Raw genomic sequence first — 18,749 nt, 5'->3', positions numbered from 1 at the left:
TTCTGAATTGCTCCTTTTTCAAATAAAGATGGGCATTGCTTAAGCCAGGACTGCAGCTAACTTGCAAAAGAGCAGCTTGGGGAACTAGTAGGAACAGGAAGCAACTAACTCTTAACTCTTTCCCTTGGTGATGCAGCAAGCAAAGGTGTGCCTGAGACTATGCTGATGTGGCTGATGCACACCTACATGATGAAGTGCACTGTAGTAGTGGTGCTGCATGGGACCCAGCTCAGGTCTGCCTGAGCCAAAGCTGACTGTGTAGGCTTAGTGGTATATTTATGCTTTGCTGTCCCCAGCATTTCTGGCTCTAGTTGCATGTTGTTGAGGTATCCAAGTGAACTGCATAGACTCAGCTCTGGTCTCTGGAGAGCTTATTAGTTTTTTCTCTGCTGTCTGTGAGAGTTGTTAACCTGCTGAGCTGGCCTTGGAAACTGTACATCCATGGATGTGTAAAACTATTTGTGGGCTCATTAACACTGTGTGATCAGAACCAGTTCTTTAGAGAGCCTTCTTCAGTGTTTCTGCACATGCTTTTGTGATGTGGTTATGTTGTGGCATGAATAACAACTGCAATGTGACCTTGTGGAACTTGGATTGGTATGTAGATTTTGTCAGGTAATTCTCTGACAGAGGTGACATAGAGTGTGAAAACTGGATGGTATAGTGTTGAGGGCTAGGACAATGATAGCATTTCACGTCTTGTAGGCTGTCTTGCTATCTCAGTACATTTTCACCGATACCCAGTGAAATTTCTGAGACTCTCTATTATGCAGTACGAGCCCTGTGAACTGCCTTTCTCTGTATTATGCCTTTAGAACAGCAGTTCCCAAAACATGGACTGTGGATATGCAAGTCATGAGGCCGCTGTAGTATATAAAGGAGTTTTAATTGAGATTCTCTAGTATTCTACCACAGTTCATTGTTCATTCATGTTCACCTCCCATTCTGTTGTGTCTTTGTTTTGTGGTCATCTGTGGAAAAAACTGTGGAAACTCTGCTTTAGAGCCTACATCCCTGTCCTGGTTTCAGCCAGGATAGAGCTGGTTTTCTTCACAGAAGCTAGTGTGAGACTGTGTTTTGGATTTGGGATGAGGAACTATTGATAATGTGCTGATGTTTTGGGTTGTTGCTGAGCCGTCAAGGACAGTCCAGCTTCTTGTGCTGGCCTGCCAGCAAGCAGGCTGGGGGTGCACGGGGAGCTGGGAGGGGACACAGCCGGGACAGCTGACCCAGACTGGCCAAAGAGATATTCCCTACCATCCGACGTCATGCCCAGTACATAAACTGGAGTTGGCCGGGGGGTGGAAATCGCTGCTCAGGGACAGGCTGTCGATCACGGGGTGGTGAGCAATTTCTGTATTGGGCCTCACTTGTTCTTGTACATTCCTTTGTTGGTATTATCATTATTGTTCCCTTCTTTCTTTCTGTCCTATTAAACCGTGTTTATCTCAACCCACGAGGTTTTTCCTAATTCTCTCCCCCGTCCCACTGTGGGAGGGAGAGTGAGCGAGCGGCTGCGTGGTGCTTAGTTGCTGGCTGGGGCTAAACCACGACAATCCCAAATGTCTATACTGTGCTGCTTATATGGAAAGTGGAGCTGTTTTAGGACTTCGGCTGTTTCTTGTTTAAAGGAGAACAGGGAAGTAGTAGAGGGAATAGCAAGATTACTGGTGCCAGGCTTTCTGTGCACACAGCTTGCAGAGCTTGGGTAGTTCTAACAAAATGAAGGAGGTAGCCACCTGTGAGGAGAGATTTTCATGCCTAACCTTATACTTTAAGAGCTTATAGGATTAGGTAGGTGATACTGAGAGCTGAGCTGAAGTTTGTCTGATGAACATGGAGTGTAGAGTTACCTTGAATTCATCTTGAACTGTTAATGCTGTTAATTGCTACACTGTTATGCAGCTGCAGTAGTGAAGAAAGAGCTGGCCCTATCAAAACAACCCTCCTATTGGGGTTGAGCCATTGAGATGGCTTCTATTGGGGCTACCAAGCAGCTCAAAAGGGCTGGCGTTTACCTCCAGGACTCTGGATTCTTCTGTCTCCCTTAGCCCATCAGGTGCTTCATAGGCACTTGCTGCTATCTGTCATGCTCAGGGGAACACTGACATTAGTGCCCTGTTTTTTTGCAGGGTTATTATACAATTGTGTCCTTCCTAAAATTGTGGTAGTGGCAGGGATGATCTGTCATGAAAGCAAGTCCACATTCAAGTTTTGTATACCTTACCTGATGACTTTTAAGTGCAGAATATGACTGGAGAAAGAGGTATGTCCTCATAATCCTGGGCATTCATGTCTCGTACTGTATGCAGGCATGTGAACAGGATGTGTTCTGTGGGCAAAATAGATTTATTCCCCAGGTGATTATAATCACAGTAATTTCATAGGTTGCTTTACCTTCAGACATTTTTTCTGTATCTAACTGTATTCTGAAGGGAATAACTTTCTGTTTAATTATAGGATGGATCTTTCTTCCCAGTTAGTTTCCCAGATTAAGGTGTTCCAAACACCCACATTTTATAATTGCGTTCTTTTTAAAAAACTGATGCCTGAGAGCAAGCTTGTTGCTTTATAGAAGCCATCCCTCCTTTAAATTTACAATGTAGACAGTCCTAATATAGAAGTTAAAAAATGAATTACAAAAATAGAAGTGCAACACTGGGAAAGTTAGAGAAAAAAATTCTTCCCTCCTGAGTACTGAATAAGTCTTTTAAAACTTTCCGTACTTCCAGCAGTAGAGGTGTGAGCTTTGCTTTCCACTGAAGAGTGATTTCTGTGGTGGGAGACTGATACATGGTTAACTTCTACTTCAGAAACCTCTGTCTGTTGAACTAAGTGTTTTATTCTGAATCTTGTCTGTGGAACCTTCATTTAGTGAAATATTTGATTAATGCAAGCATTGTGTACTCTTGCCCTGGCTAGAGATGCCTTGGCATGCCTTTAGGTCAAAGTAGTCATTTCTAGGCACATGAACTATTTCTAATAGGAATGAGAGAGCCAAAAGGGGAGAAAGGTGAGGGAAGCTTGTGTTTAATCTCCTATCTCTTGGCATGGGTGATGTACGAGCACTGATGCTGAAGGTTGGCACTTCCTAGGCACTGATGGAGTCATCTCTCTGAGGAGGGAGGAATAGTGATGATTTGCTTGGTTCTTCTGGTGGTTGCCTGACCATAGTTGGCATGTAAAAAGAAAGAGGCTGTGAAAAGCTCTTCATGATCCAAGTGAATCTCCTTGGTGATACTTGAGAGTCAAGAAGTATAGGAGTCAGGAGGGAATATATTCAATGCAGAAAAGAGAAGGTTGACTTCCTTGAGGCACATCTGACTGGACAGTCCATTTCTGAATACTCTCTGGCCTTCTTACAGCTAGGTTTGAACAGTCCAGAAGACACAACCAAGTGCTGGGTAGGCCAAGGTGACTGTCTCAGATCCTTCTCATTAGGTACTCCTCTTAAAAACTTGTCCGGGAAACAGATGTAGAGGTGACTTCCTAGGAGGAAGGCCTAAGATTGACAGGAACTGAAGGACTTAATGTGCACATAACCCATAGGCCCATGCTTTTCAAGCGTGAGGAATAGGAATATGGTTTTTCTGCCATATAGCGTAAATCTCCATCCTCACATCCTAATGGCACATGCAGAACTATAGTGTGAACATGCATATGGACTAACCATCTCTGGGAAACGCAGCGGCTATCAGAGTAGAGCTAAATCTGAAAATAGAAAATGTTTCTATGGTTGGTTGGTGGTTTTAATCCTAACATAGAAAGGCTAGAGGCAAGGTACGCTGAGAGTACTGTGGGTTGTACGGCTGTGGAGTAAATCAGAACAGCGTAGTTGGAGCAAAAACCCAGCTAGCACAGTATTCTGTCTCTGGCAGGAGGCAACAGTACATGTTAAAGGAAGAGTGTAAGAATGGAGCAAAGCGTCTGTTGGTTCTTCCCTCTTATTCTCTACTGCTTTGGGACTTCTGAGCTAGAAGCCACATGTTTGTCTAATTCCCCATTTTGGAGTTGTTCCTCCCCCTTTCGCCCCCGGTAAATGTTATCTAAGTGAGCACTAAACACATGAAATCTTTTGGAATCTACAGTCCTGTGGCTGCATGTTCTAGAGTTCAAGCACAAGTGTGACAGTAAATGATGTTCTGATATGTATGTACTGTTTAGGGCCAGAAATTAAATTACTAAAATGTATTTAGATTTTGGTGTAATGAATTTGTTGGGCGCAAAATGTGATGAAATTCATATTAATATTTAGTTTTGTTTTTGTGTTGTGTTTTCCCCCCCCCCCCCCCCCATCAAGGGTGCCAAATGCCTGATACTTTGAATTCATGGTTTCTAGTAGCCCAGCTTCATGTCTGGTAAGTGAAAAGTAAAACACTAATATAACTATATTCAGGAAATGGAGTGATATGTACCTTAATGTGAGAAAAAGTAGGCTCCATGGCTATTGATAATAGTGGATAATAATTTGCTAATTACTGAATTTTAGCAGTTTTCTACTAAAGAACAAGAAGTCCCATAGAGAAGCTAACATCCTTTACATCTCTAAATTCCTCAGTAGTGGAATGATCTTTGCCATTGAGATTTCTAAAAGCCTTGCTCAGCCTATGTGGAAAAATCTTACTTGAGTGTTGTAGGAAAAGTTTAAATTTATGTAAAAGTGGTTTAAATTGGGAGAATTTGTGGTGATTGAAGTTGCTGCTCGTCAGAAGCATTTAACAAATTATAGCATTGGCATTTATTCTTGTACCTCTGAAATGTACATGCAGGTTGGTGAATGCTAGCTTGGCTACGTGTAAAAATATTTAACACCTTAAACATTAAGTTTTTTCCTTTTTTCATTTGTGAAAATAGTAGCCAAAAAAATCAGGTTTTCAGCTAGTATTACATACTTGTAAAGGTCAGAGGGATGCACAAGGGAGTACAGTAATTTTTGTTAAGTGCCAGATCTTTCGGGAAACTGAAGTCTGTGGACTTACATTCAGCTATACAAAGGCTGAAAGGAAGTTTGTACTGAAATAGCTGCACTCAAGCATAGGCCCCTTATTTCCTTGCCTCCTTTTTTTTTCCCCTTCCCTCCTTTTAATTTCCTGTCTCCTCAATATATTGAAAGATGGGACAGGTTGTTTCACTAAAAAATTAATAAATTAGCAGAACCGTTGAAATTATAATCAGTTAATGAAATCAGTGGAATCAAGTAAGGAAGACCCTTGAGATTTGCAGTTTGTTGATATTTCTTACTGTTCCCTGTGGAAAAGACTTTAAAAATTAATTGATTACCTAATCATCGATATAAATATTCAGAAAACTACTGCAATAAATATTCAAAACCAAACTGTTTGTAAGTATCTGGGGAAAAACGAAGAGGGGTAACATGAATCTGCAAAGAGCACGCTTTTTTTCCACATCATCTTGGTTTTGCATTGACAGGCAAATGTACCCTGTGATACACAGCATCAAATTCAAGATACATAATCTTCTTTCATGACAGGCATAAAAATAAACCAAGGGACTACAATAGAGATGAAACTAATAGGGGACAGACACAAAAATTCTAAGATCAAAGCTACATTGGAGAAGGCCAAGAGTTGCCACAAATTGAGATGGTGACGTTAAGGAGACATTTAATGAGGGAAATTGAAGTACTTTTATGTTTAAGGTGGGTGGACAGGTTGACAGCAATATGCTACACAAGCAGGAAGGCACCAAATCCCTCTACTTCATATGACAGCAATGAAAATGCGAGTGTGGAGGTTAGCACTAAAGGTTAATTTTTCAGAGGTTTCTGTGCCTGGCTCCTCCATGTTCCCAGCAGCTTGACCTAAGGAGCACTCTCATACTGGAGCACAAATGAGAGATCCAGTTTGATATTCCAGGATACAGAGAAGCCCGTGATAGGCCTGCTCGCTACCTAGGTCAATGCTGCAGTGATTTTGCAGCATTGTGGTTAGCTCAGTGACCAGGAGTCTGCCATGACATAATTTTGCTTTCACAGTCAGGTTTATTGCTATGTTCTCTGTGATTCTCCTTCTTCAATCAGTTTGACCTCTGTGAAGTGGGAACAGAGCATTACTGATTCTGCTAGCTCTGGCAAGGTCAAGGACATCCTACCCCTGTCTGAAGGCTCCAATACCTCTGTCTTTCCTGCTGGACCTTTTGCCTCAGAGGCTAGAAACCTTCCTGATGTGGTGGTCAATGACCTGACCATGTAGATTATGATCACCATCTGTTAAAGTGTTCCTGTTCCCCCTTGCAATGCAGGGGGATCACTTTCTGGTGTACTTACTTCTTCCCTCTTCTTCAGAGTTTTAGTTGCAACTCGTTTAGTGTGTCTTCTGGAGCTGGAGAAGATGAGAATTTTTCCTAGTTTGGTAAACCCTGCCTCCTTTCTTGTTGTTGTCATTGCCTATCATGTTGTAGTCATATGTGTTTCTGTGCTCTTTGCATCCCACCTTTTATAGACTTAAGGTCCTTGTCAGAGCGTACGTTCTTGTGGTACAGGTTCTGTTGGGTCCTCTGAATCTCTGCCTCTTATTTCTTCTTGTCTGTGAATAGAGTTTTCATACTTACCTCCAGTCCGAAAGGGGGGAAATCCAGGCTCTCATGTTTAGCCTCTGCTTTCGCTAACTTCTTTCAAGATAATGTTCCTTTAGATGCACTCCAGTGCCTTCCAATGCAGTGTTAAAATTATACATTAGAAAATCAGCCTATCAGTATTCTTTCCTGAACATCACATTTTTATAGGCTGTTCTGTTACTTCACACCTTTGATGTCAGGAGGAATCTTTATGTATAGAAGTCCAGACCTTTTAGAAAATCTCAAGCTGTTCATCTCCACCACTGGGTTTGCCTTTTCCCATGCAGTGGCTGTCTAAGGAGTATTGACTTTGTACGGAGCTGTTATGAAACTGCCAAAGATAGGACTTTGGTGACTGTACTAAGAAATGTGTCAGTGCAGGATGTATCACGCAGATACCTACAGCTCCCTTCATATTTTTACCACACCAAGTATGGTGACATCTCTAAAGTATTTAGGATCAAAATAGAGTGGTGCTACGATTCCTGTTCTGAAAGACTCAAAGATCTGTTGCATGAATTCATCTGAGCATTGTTTTTCATAAGGAAATCTGCACTTGAGAAAGTGTTGATCAGTCTGAGAGAGTCCAGAGGAGAGCAAGAGCCACTAAACATGTAGAAAACGGTTCCTGCAGGAAAAGATTTCTCAGATTTGCATAGAGAAGACTGAGGATACCATACCATTTTGAAATGTGCTGCTTCAGAAGAAAGGAGATAAACTCTCTGTTTCATGGTAGAGAGGGCAGGGAGAAAAGGTTTTAAATTACATCAGAGGAGTCTTGCTTGAGACAGATCTTAAGAACAAGTTTATCTGGAATGTCTTAGGCATTTGGTTGATCCTGCCTTGATATGAGTGAATGGGATGCATGGCCTAAGTAAGGCAGCAGGGGAGAGGAAGACTGCACAGCCAGGCTTGGTTCTGTTAGCTTGTGCCCCAGCAAAGACCTGTACGTGGCTGTAAATACAGTAGTTGGTGAACTTGCTGGGCTGGGGCACAGGATAACACGCAAACCTCATTAGGAAGAGTTGAGAATTCTACTCATTACCATTATTCATAGAAGTGTATGTCACAACATATAGCTGATGACAAAGTTGATTCAGGAGCTTCTCCTGTGCCCCAAGATGCTGGCAGTTAGTGAATGGGTTAAACAGAATAAAGCCTTCTGAAATGGCTGTTGATACGTGTGTTGTTATGCCAGAGTAATTTCTCTGACAAGTATAACGTAGACCCAGAAATGGTTGCTCTGGAGCAACTGAGGAAGCAGGAACGAGTGGCCATATGCAGGGGATAGTGGGAAGCTCCGACTAGGCTTTGCGCTTAGAAGAGTAATGCATCATCACACCTTGATTGCATGGCACTGAGCCACCTCACAACAGTTGACAGGGTGGTGTTGACTACTGCTTCTGGTGTTTAAGCCGGTCTGTTGGCATTATGAGAATACTGACAGAAGCAGTTGTAGCTGAGGCTGCTCTGGGAAGCTGCTACATCTCGTCTAAGATGTGTTGAGTTATAGGTGCTCCTGCTCCTTTTCAGGCATCCTTTCATGTCATTTTCTTCTAACATAGCCTTTCTGCATAACTGAGATACAGCATAAATTATCCAACCCAACCAATGTCAGGTAGACAGCTTTCTAAAGATAGTTTGGAATAATTTTGCTTTTCTGGTTTGACAAAGATGATTCAGTATTTGACTGAACTACAGAACAGGTTCTGTAGTGAAATGATAAAATGTTTCACACTGTGATCTAGTAAGAAGGTTTATAGTCTTTAAAGAGTCTGTGTCTTCTGTGTCTTTTAAACCTCAGACAGCAGGTGTAGTAACAAACTACCAAATTTTCAAATAAACTGCAAAATACCGTGATCTCACTCATGGTGCTGCAGAACAGCTCTGTGACAGCACTATGCATCCAAACACAGAGCCGCCTTTTAGGCTTCGTGGGTAGCAGGTTTTACTCTGAACACCACTCCAGTCCTGCTCATCAGTGACCAATTGTTAGCTGTTGGTCTGTGCACTGCTCTCTCCTCCTACTTCACCACCACTGAAGGCAAACTGGATAGGAACCAGTATTTATGCTTGGGATGAGGTTTTCCTGCCAAGCCACACTTACTTCCCTCCCTGCCCCCCACTCCGAGCTTGCGTATTCAGCAAGAGGAGTATAAAAATGCTTTTCTTAGCCCAAAATTAGTCTTTTAAACTGAGTCTTTTTCTTTTTGACTTGTTAAGATTGGGTAGAACTCTGGGATACAGTAACTCTTACTAATTAACTTTTTCATACAGCTCAATTACATAAATGCACAAGAGGAACAAAGATTTTTGAACCTGGTGGAAGGAGACACAAAAGTTTTAAACTCTTTGTGCATTTGTTTTGTGGAAGGACTGGTAACTGGACATCTGTTTTCTGAGTTCTGGACCACCATTTTAGCAGAAATCTTTGTCATTTTTCTGTGAGCAGTTGAGGATTCATTTCCTGATACCATCTTAATTATGTTTGTTTTCCTGGGACAGTGGTGCTGTTGGACAGATACCAACTTGTCACTGCCACGATATAAGCCTTGGGAATCCTTACACAGCTCTGTTTCCTGACACAGAAATTGCCACAGTCTTCCCAACGTTCTGTTTGCTGACTGCTGCCCTTCCCCTTCTCTACCCACCCTCTACCCAGATTCTCTCAGTCACTCTGCCCTTTGCTAATTGGTCTACTTGTCATGCCTCAGTCCCTCTCTCCAGTCTTCTGACCTCATTCCACCTGGCTTATGTTGGAGCCCGAGCCATCTCTTGTATGGGCAGTGCCATTTTCAGAAGCTCTCCATCTAGAAATCAGATGCTGGTCTATGGGCTTTTCTTTCAATTTTGGTGTCTCAGTTGAATGGCCCTTGTATGGGACTTAAATGTCTGGTTCTAATCAGAAAAAAGAATGTAAGACTAATGCAGTTTTTTTTTACCTTCAGTTTGTTTTGTATCTGTGACTCCACTGGCAATAAATTTTGCTTCCTTTGCAGGTTAAAAAATACCTTTCCTTTACTAATCAGTAGACAAGATAGAATCCATCATAAAGGTTGGCATCTGTCCTTCTACAGGTCAGCTCAACTGGCAAGCTTCAAGTGTTTATGATTCTCCCTGTTGAGCTGGCATTCACAAATCACCAAATACTTTTAATGCCTGTAGAGAGGCACAGATCTCATGTCCACTAAAGAAATGAACAGATTTTTTTTTTAAAAAAAAAAAAAAAAAAAATCATTTTTGCCTCTTAAGTATTGTGGCTCATTCACTATTGTTAGTGTGCAACTGCTTCAAAGCGGCTTCCAGCAGCTCTGCTCTGTTGCTTTTACATAAGCTGCGAGAAGCATTTCCTGCGAGTAGTTTCCCACCTGTAGCATGTCTCTGTGCAAAGCAGTGACTTCTTTCAGCTCCAGTGCTTGAGCATCACCTCGGCTACAGTAACTCAGTCAATCCTAGACAGGTACTTCTGACTCATAACAGAGGAGCAGAGCTGATTAGTGAGGTAGGGAAGGTGGGACTGGTGATGGGACTGGTCTTGCAGCTTAGTGAAGAACTAGCCTCTATTCCAGTTCATACTGTTTACAGATGTTGTAAAAGAGCCAAAATAAAATTTGTTCTCGTGATTTACTTTTTAGACAGAACAGGAGCAATGAAGTTCAAGTGGCTTTAATGCTTAAAAAAAAAGTAAAACAACTCAACTTGTTATTCTTGCTAAGATTCCACAATGCACTTACAAACTTGTGAGTTCTTCTAGCATGTACGGCATGTACATTCAAAAACAAAAAAAATCTTTGTATATGTTTGTTTTCCTGATCACAAAAACACATACTGTAAGCAGAATCTTAAATGAGCTGAAATATATTTACTCTTTACACTTGAAGAACAACTAGAAGCTATGAATTTGGTGTTTATGTTCTTGCAGGATGTGTCTGGTACGAATGAAGCAGGAGGGTCGCACAGGAAAATACATGTGTCGCTATATAGTTCACTGCATGTGGGAGGATATTGAACAGCGTGGTAAGGTGATGGGGGTAAGTCATCTTTGGTGTTGATAATCTTGATGATTCACATCTTTCAATGCTTTTGTAACTTCGCATATCTTAGAAGAATGCCCAAGAATCAACCTGTAGCTGCTTGTTCATTTTTTGTTAGCTTAAGTTGGTATATGTAGCCTTCACTCCTGACCGTTCATTCCTGCAACTGAATTGTCTGTTGTGTTGAGCCACTGACCTTGTTTCTGAAACTGCACCATGGCCTGGATGAAGATACTGATTTGTCTGAAAGTAATTAATTTTCCATGTGGTTTACCATGTGATTGCAGAAATGGATGCTGCTATAACAGAGTGGGCATTTGTGGATAGGAATAAGCAGCTAAGGTAGGCAGAAGCATGTCTGGTGCCAAATGTATAACCACAACTTGAGTAATTCCAGCAGAACTTTGAGTTTTCTCTGTATCTACATGGTGAGTAAAAGGAAAGTTAAGGGACAAGGTTTTTACGTTAAGTTCCTGTACGTGACTATAACTAGTCATTAGTTTATTTTTCATTTTGCATTCTTAGTATACCTAGTCTTTATCACAAAAGAAATGTTGTAAGGAGAGAGTAGCTCCAAGGATAGTTCATTTGCAAGTTTAAAGGAAGAACAAGGTTGGATCTCTTTGGCCCATTCTGAGGAAGGTTATGCTAGTTGGTTGTAATGGTCATTTCTGGCCTTAACATCTCTTAAGTGCGTTTCTCCAGCCTTGTGTTGGTGTTAACCTTCAGAGAAGGCAGTGCAGAGGCAGTGGAAGTAGGGAGATGGTTTTCATAACTCCCCAGTATCACAGTGGTGATGGGAGACCTGATACAGTTGAGGATGCCTATGCCTATGTTCAGGACACTTCTAGTAGGAGAATAGGGCTGGGAAAGATCTCCTATGTTGTGGAAAAAGAAAAGAAATATTCAATGATTCTGTGATTAATATAAATTGGACTGTTAGAGAAGTGATGGTTTTCATATAGCAATAATGGCATATTGTCAAATCTTAGTTGTCAGCCAAATAACAAAGGGAGAGGCTGCCAGGGTATTCCTATTGGTGACAAACAAGAGAATTAACTAGTGAGTTAGGATTTGGTATGCAATCGCAGTAGTAATTCAAGAAGTTTCTCTCAGATGTTTTATTTTGTATGTAGTTTTAGGAAGTGTTGATTCTGGTGTCACTTCAGTTATTCTGTCAGCAATGGCTGTTTTTTCCTAGTTGTTGGGAATTTCATAGCTTTACTATGTTACAGCTTGCTTTTAAAGACAAGTCATCCTCTTAATCTTCTTTTGGATTATATCTAAATTCAGGCATCTTAGAATTTCTTGCTACATTAGTGGGCTTACATAAATTCCAACATGGGAATCTCCACTTTCCTGGTCAGATACCATAGGGCAGTGTAAGTGAGCCTAGACAAATTAGATGATAGTACCAGAGAAGAAGATTGAATGAAATAGCTTATGCGTTTTTGTTCTTATCCAATGCCTTCCATGTCATATCAGTGGTTGATACTGTGATACTGCTTTCTGTAGGAACTGGAGACAGCTCAGATCTTCATTCCGGGTGTAAATTTAAGGCTGCTCTTCTTGAAAAGCAAAAAAAACCCAACCCCAAACAACCCAGCCAAACACCCCACCTCCCAAAGGCCCCCAAAATCTCTTCAGGGATCTTTTGATTCCATCTCTGCACAGAGAGAATGCTGCTTTGGAACAGAAAATTATTTCTCTGTTCCTTTTGACCCTTATTTTTCCTTATATGAACTAACCTCAAATGCCATCTTGTAGTTTTCCTTGCAGGATTTGAAGCAGCACCAAACAGCAAAGAGAAGCAAAGCTAGCTGTTTGCTACCCTTACAAGCATGCAGAACTCAAAAGTGAAGCATCGTGTAGGTTAGACCTGTATTGAGATTTTTTTTCAGTAAACTTTTTAAGTGAAAAAAAGATAATGCTTACAGTCAGTTCTTTGTAAAGGGAGGCACAGGGTTTCCATTTCTGCAAACTAAACTATTCCATTGCTCCCCAAAATTCCCTAAAGTGTAAAAAACACCACCAGTGTCCTTATGTTTTCATGCAATCTGGAGCCTCAAATGTTAATACATGCATATTATTGTTGTGGTTTAACCTCCTCGACCCTAGAGGCATGAGTACATGAGTTGTAAGAAAATTAACTCTATCTCGTCTGAAACCAGGACAATTATAATGGTATGGTTGCTGTATGATGCAACTGGAAGGAGATCTTAAGTTGTTTGAATGCCATTGTTCTCTGCTTTGGCAGGTTGGGCATCTATTCAGTTTATCCTTGAATTTAAATTTTGCAATCTTTGTTTGTAATAGTGATCATGCAATCTAATAATGAGCATGCTTAGTTTGCAAGAATATGATTCCTATAATATACTTCTGACTGTAACCTAGTGTTAACATAGCTTTTATGTGGCAATAGCTGATGCTTAAATGAAGCATGTATACATTTAAAGGCTTGATCTCAAAAACAGTTACATCTGTGTGTATATTTAATATAGTTTAGCTGCACAGAGGCCCATTGATTTTAATGAGACTCCTTGTGAGAGAATGTGAACTCTTGAGGTAACAGCTAACTAGACCAGGCACTAAGGGTGTGTAAGAAAGTGTAGTGAACTCTCCCAGATTGTAAACTTGGAAATTAGATTGTTCTCTTCCCTGTAGTGTTTGTGGAGGCATAGGGCACTTCGTAACCTCGGTGATTTTTCTTTTTCTTTCATCTTTTAATTACTCCTAATCTTTCAGTCATTATTTTGTCAAGATGAATGAACTTTTTAGTCTCTTCTGGTAGTATTTATTGTATGTTAGATGAAAACAATTTATGCATTGATATTTGAAGAGGTTAGCTGTTTCCTTGTTCCTTATCATTGCTTTATTTTCCTTTCTTGGTGCTGGTGATCCTAGCTTAATATACCACTTCAGCCCTGCCCCTGCCTGGGCAGTTCCTGTTTCTTCCATGCTTCATTATTCTTCACTTACTTTCCTCCCCACCACATAGATGCACCCTGATTGAACTCTTTCTCACATCTCAGCTTTAGCAATTGCAAGAAGTTTTAAGTGATAAGTATCAGGCAGTTATTCTAGATGGTAGGTTCTACTTACTAAATTTGGTGTATTTATCCCTACTGGTTCTTTTAAAATGAAGCTGAGGTGATAACAAAGGGTTTGTGAGCTGATTGAGGAGTATGTGTAATAGCTGTTTATTTTCAAGTAATTTAGTCCTGCAATCAGTATATATTCTGCCTCCAAAAGAAGATAGTTAAATATATCAAGGTAAGAATAGTAGATAAAAAGAAGATGACATTAATGTTCCTCTGTCGATGCTTTCAAATTTCAGAGTCTGAGCCTTTCTCAGAAGTTAAATGGAAAGAAATTTTATTGAATACTTTTAGGGCACTAAATTATCTGCATAGTTCCTAGGAGGCTGGGAAATTCCATTCCCTGCTTTTTCTCTCATGCAGGGTATCAAAGGTCAATATTTAACTCCGATTAGTACATTCCTGTATTGTGGTATAAGTGACAAAGCACTTGTATGAAATAGTTTAACTAGGATGCAGTTAGTTTAAGTTGTTAACAGACAAAGCTACAGTTCTTCAACTCATTTCCATATCTAGCAACATTTCCAACATTTGATGCAGAAAATGGATACTCCTGAATTGATATTGATTTTCTTATTAAAATATGCCATCTGCTCTTAAATGTAGAAGTTCATTGGAGCCGAAAGTGGTGGAATGTAAGGCATTTTAACTACTAATTTACATCAGTTCCAACTCCCAAATGGAGTTTGTATTATTTCAAAACCTGGTTGTTAAAATTGCTGAGATCTAAATCTCAGCTACAAAGTTTTGGGACCTGTTAGCCTGAGCTCCTTCAGCCCTCCTGAATGTCGGCAAGAGTCAGAAACCAAAACTTGACACAGCTGTAAAAACACAGAGAGAGCCTGTGGCCTCAGCAAATTCTACTGGTGCAGGCATATTTCAGATATAAATTTTACTCTGCTGTCCCTCGTACTAATGAAGTCAGTTTCTTTTGGTGGGTTTGCAGCCAGGTGTGTCCAGTTCTGTGGCTAACCAGTACTCTTTACTTAATTTTTCCACTAGTGACATTTCTATCAAACTTTAAAAACAAACAGAAAAATTGGCTTGATGCAATGGCTCAAAGTGTTAATAGTAACATTAGGCTGGGTAAAAGACTTCCTTTCGATCCTGCTCTGCCAGAGATCTCCACCTTGTGGCTTGCAGTGAATTTATACTATGCAAACTGGCAGCTGCCTACTCAGTTTGTAAGGAGAATTCAGTCGGCACTAGAAATACGTATTTGTCTTCCTAACAGAGTTCTTTAGCAACCTGAATATTAACCTTACTGACCCGAGTATTGTGTTTTGGTAACTGTGTGTATATAAAAGCAGTTGGTAGAAGTTTCAGTGTAGTTTAATACCCTTAGATAAAGCTGCAGAGTTGATCAGGACTTATAGATACTAGAGTTCCCTGGAGCGGGATTTCAGCTGATAATAGATATGAAGTTAAAATAATAAAAAAAATAGACGCACACCCCACCCCACTCCCCCCAAGAAAAAAAACGCAACCCCCCAAAAAACTAAACACCAAAAATCTCAACACCCCTTCCTCACCCCACTCCCCTTCCTCCAAGAACCCCATACTAATACTTCTGGGTGCAAATCAGATGCTGTCTTAGAAAGATCCATCAGGCTTTATTCAAATACCTGTAAATTGTGGTAGGCTCATTTTAATGGCTTTAGTCTTGTGTGTTTGGTGGCATTCTGCTTCTGAAATGACTACCTTTTTCTTCCAGTGCAAAATAACAACTCATTTTATAACCATACATGTTCTAAAAGCTGCAAGAGAGATAACATAGGAGAGGCTGTCAAGCCTAGTGTGCCAAATCTGTTTTAATTTATCTTAATCTCACTTTCCTGTTTTCCCACCAGACCACTTAGACCCCTGCCCCCTTTTTTTCCAGGAACACATCTAGGTGTCTTTTGAATTCGTTTATTGGCTCTGCTGTGCATAGCACAATACAGTCTTTGTTATACTTTTAGCTAGAGCTGTTTATATACAGTGACCCATGATTTGCTCTCAGTTACATTGCTGTACATCTGAAGTAATGCCGTCAGAACCAATAACATGGTTCACATCAGTGTAACTGAGAGCAGGATTTAGCTCTGTGAACTTGAACACCATTTTCTGTCTTGATACTCTTTTCACAATTAGAAGACTTCAGGTGATTAAAAATGCCATTTTACCTTCCAGAAGCTACAAAAATTCCTAAACTTGATACAGTTCAGTTTGAGTTATTCTTACTGTGGAGAACAAGAAGTCTGACACTTGTAACTAAAGACTCAGAAATCATGGTCCGTGAGACAAATAAGATTCTAGAATGGCTTCAGAAGATGAGAGGACAGGGTGTAAAATAGGTATAATTTTGAAATAGACCTTGATCTTTGTATGAGTTGAACTATTGTGGTTTATTCACCCACAGTGGGAAGCTCCTGAACTTGAACGCTCAGGTGGCCCTTTTCAGGCCTGTCTCTAAAATCTGATGGGAAGACATGGAGTCAATTTGGGATGCACAGAACAGAACCTGCATTATCATGGGAGAAGAGGGGCAGAGCTGGGGCCGAAGGAAAGGGTGTGCAGTATTCTGGCAGTGCAGTGGACGGGGGAGTTGAGGTGGAGGAAGTGTACTGAAGCAAAATATTGAAGAGAAGGTAGTGATTTTGTTTGAGGAAATGAATTGGGATATGAGATAGAGGATAGTGTTTAGTACAGCTGAAAAAGGTTTTTAGAAACCTATAAAACTAAGGAGGGAAAGTTTTCGTTTCAAATGGTCTATGTATATTTTGAAACATATAACTTTACTAGGACATTTTAAGGAGAAAAATGTTATGAGGTTTCTTGGTGACTATTTAGAAAACATAATATATAAAGTCTTACCAGTTTCTGTTTAAAATAAACAACTTGCTAAAGTAGTGAGATACAAAATTGTGTGGTTTGTGCTTTTTTTTTTTTTAATAGGATACCAGGCATTGTATGATATGTTTTAACTGAACTCAGTGTTTTAAGAACATCACAAAAGAAATAGTTCATCAACCCTTGATCCTTTCTCAAAGAGCTTGAAAGCTCACACCAAGTTTCCAGTATTTTGTCATTTCATAGATGAATAATAGTATCAGGTACAGTTCCAGAGTAAATTCAGTGCATTTGATTTTGGAAATCTTAATAATTTAAATATGCAGAAAAATGCATGTGTATGGAATGTTACCTTGAAAATATCTTGACTGTGATGAGGTCTGGAACAAACAGTATGCATGGTGATGCAAATTTAGCTTTACCAGGTCATGGAGTTTTGAAATAGGGGTCTCTTTCTTATCTTGTTTTTAATGTAGTTGTTCTAGAACCAGTGCCCATGCAACTAACACACCTGGCTGTGTGAAATATAGGTGTGTTTGGGGCATGCCAAGGATACCTGGTGTTGAAATCAAGGTATAATATAAGCTTGGGTTCTTTTCAACTGGCCTGCCCTAATTTTCTGTAGAGTCTGGCATGAAAAAATCAATTTAAATTTCCCAGATGTGTTGGATCCTGTAACTGTAAGGTAGTGTCCTTGGCCTGTTTTGTGCCTCCCTCTGGTGCCTGCAAGAATTTCACTGGAAGCTGCCTTATAGCACCTTTTCTAGAAATGCCTTTCTCATTATTCCCCACGTTCTGCACCAGTGGGACTTGCATGCCAACATCGATTTTACCATGCAGTGCTTGTAGGTGTTAAGTGCTGCCCCGTGCTCCTCAAACTCTGCAGAACATAATGTAGTTGCCAAAATTCAAATGTTGAGCAATGAAATTACGACTCACCACGACTGCATAATTTTTATTTTGGCAGTGTAAAGATGATGATGGAAACGGGAAAATGATCCTTGCAGAACCTGCCGCAGTCTCCAGGCCCAGCAGGATGGGTAGCAGCCACATTGTCGCTGTTCCCTGGTTCCTGCCAGCGCTATGTGCATCACTCATGATCCAGTTTGTGATTTGCCTGCGGTCACTGCAGCGTTAAGTAACATGGTGGGATGCTACGTATTTTGGACATTTACATTATCAGCTTCCTATTTCTTGGAGCTTGCCCCAGAATTCCTCAACTGAGATCAGCTGGTCTGCTTGGCTAAGCCTTTTGAGACTCTTGAGAGCAAGGTATCTCATGTTGTGGCTGTAATTCTTTTTTAACAACTCTAAGCTGCTGCAGTGAAAACATGAATACACTTTTAAGCTCCTTTGTAAATACCGAAAAATACTAAGATTCCTAAATCAGAGTAATCAAACAAACCACTGAGAGGTTCTGTGTTGTTCCCAATACATTTTAATCATATTGTTGCTTGTGCTTTTTGCTGCTGGTAGAATGTCACTGATATCTTCTCCTTCCACTTCAGGAATGAATAACATAGCATTTCCTTATGTTTTCAGTGCCTTCCTGTCTTGAAAGACAGTAACATAAGCATCAGTTAAGGTTCTGGTACGGTGCAGAGGTGCTGCGGGGGTTTGAGAGGCTGCTCATTCCCTTCCCCTCGCACAGCTTCTTCTCGTGTCTCTGGCAGACTCGACAGCACCCATGTGTTGTGGCTTTGATTAAACCAGTCTGCAGCTGTGCTTGGCTCCCCCAGCCCACCAGTCACCACTGCCACCTTCTGCAGTGTCTCTGGCTGCTCCCTTCCTCCTCTGTCAGGAGGCTCTAGTTGCAGGTACCTGATGGTGTTTGGTAGCTGCTGCTGACAAGGAGGGGTTGGTTGGTTTTCTGTACACATCCAGCTTCCGCTGAATGCTTCCGAATGCTAATTCTGGCTAAAGGAGGGAATGGCCGAAGTGCTGTACTTTGCACAAATTCTGGACTTGTCTTCATAGGGCACAGATGGCACAAGTGAGTTCTGTTCAGTACTTGGGATCTTTTCTCTAACCTTTGTTTTGGGGAAGGATTAATAACTTTGTTTTATTGCTTTCTTTCTCAGAGCAAAACTTGAGTGCAGCTTTACAGGCTACAAGTGATTGTTTCCAGGAGAGAAAGAGGCACAGTGTGCAAAAGAAATTCTTTTCTCTCTTTTCTCTGTGACAGCCAATACATTCAGGCTCATAGGAT

At 40.7% G+C, this 18,749-nt stretch overlaps 1 protein-coding gene across 1 annotated transcript in view; it reads left to right on the top strand.

The window, feature by feature from the left end:
* UQCC1 (ubiquinol-cytochrome c reductase complex assembly factor 1) overlaps window positions 1-18,749 on the top strand; it is a gene marked incomplete at its 5' end in the record, with an annotated part of 49,773 nt that overhangs the window by 15,600 nt on the left and 15,424 nt on the right. The window contains 2 exons of the mRNA XM_082007014.1: window positions 4,301-4,358; window positions 10,499-10,607. Of these exons, the coding sequence (XP_081863140.1) occupies window positions 4,301-4,358; window positions 10,499-10,607 (167 nt within the window). The remainder of the gene's footprint in view (window positions 1-4,300; window positions 4,359-10,498; window positions 10,608-18,749) is intronic.

The sequence above is a fragment of the Phaethon aethereus genome, assembly GCF_964289735.1.
Source record: "Phaethon aethereus genome assembly, chromosome: 16".
Classification (NCBI taxonomy): Eukaryota; Metazoa; Chordata; class Aves; order Phaethontiformes; family Phaethontidae; genus Phaethon; species Phaethon aethereus.
This window is presented reverse-complemented; position numbering and strand designations above follow the sequence as displayed.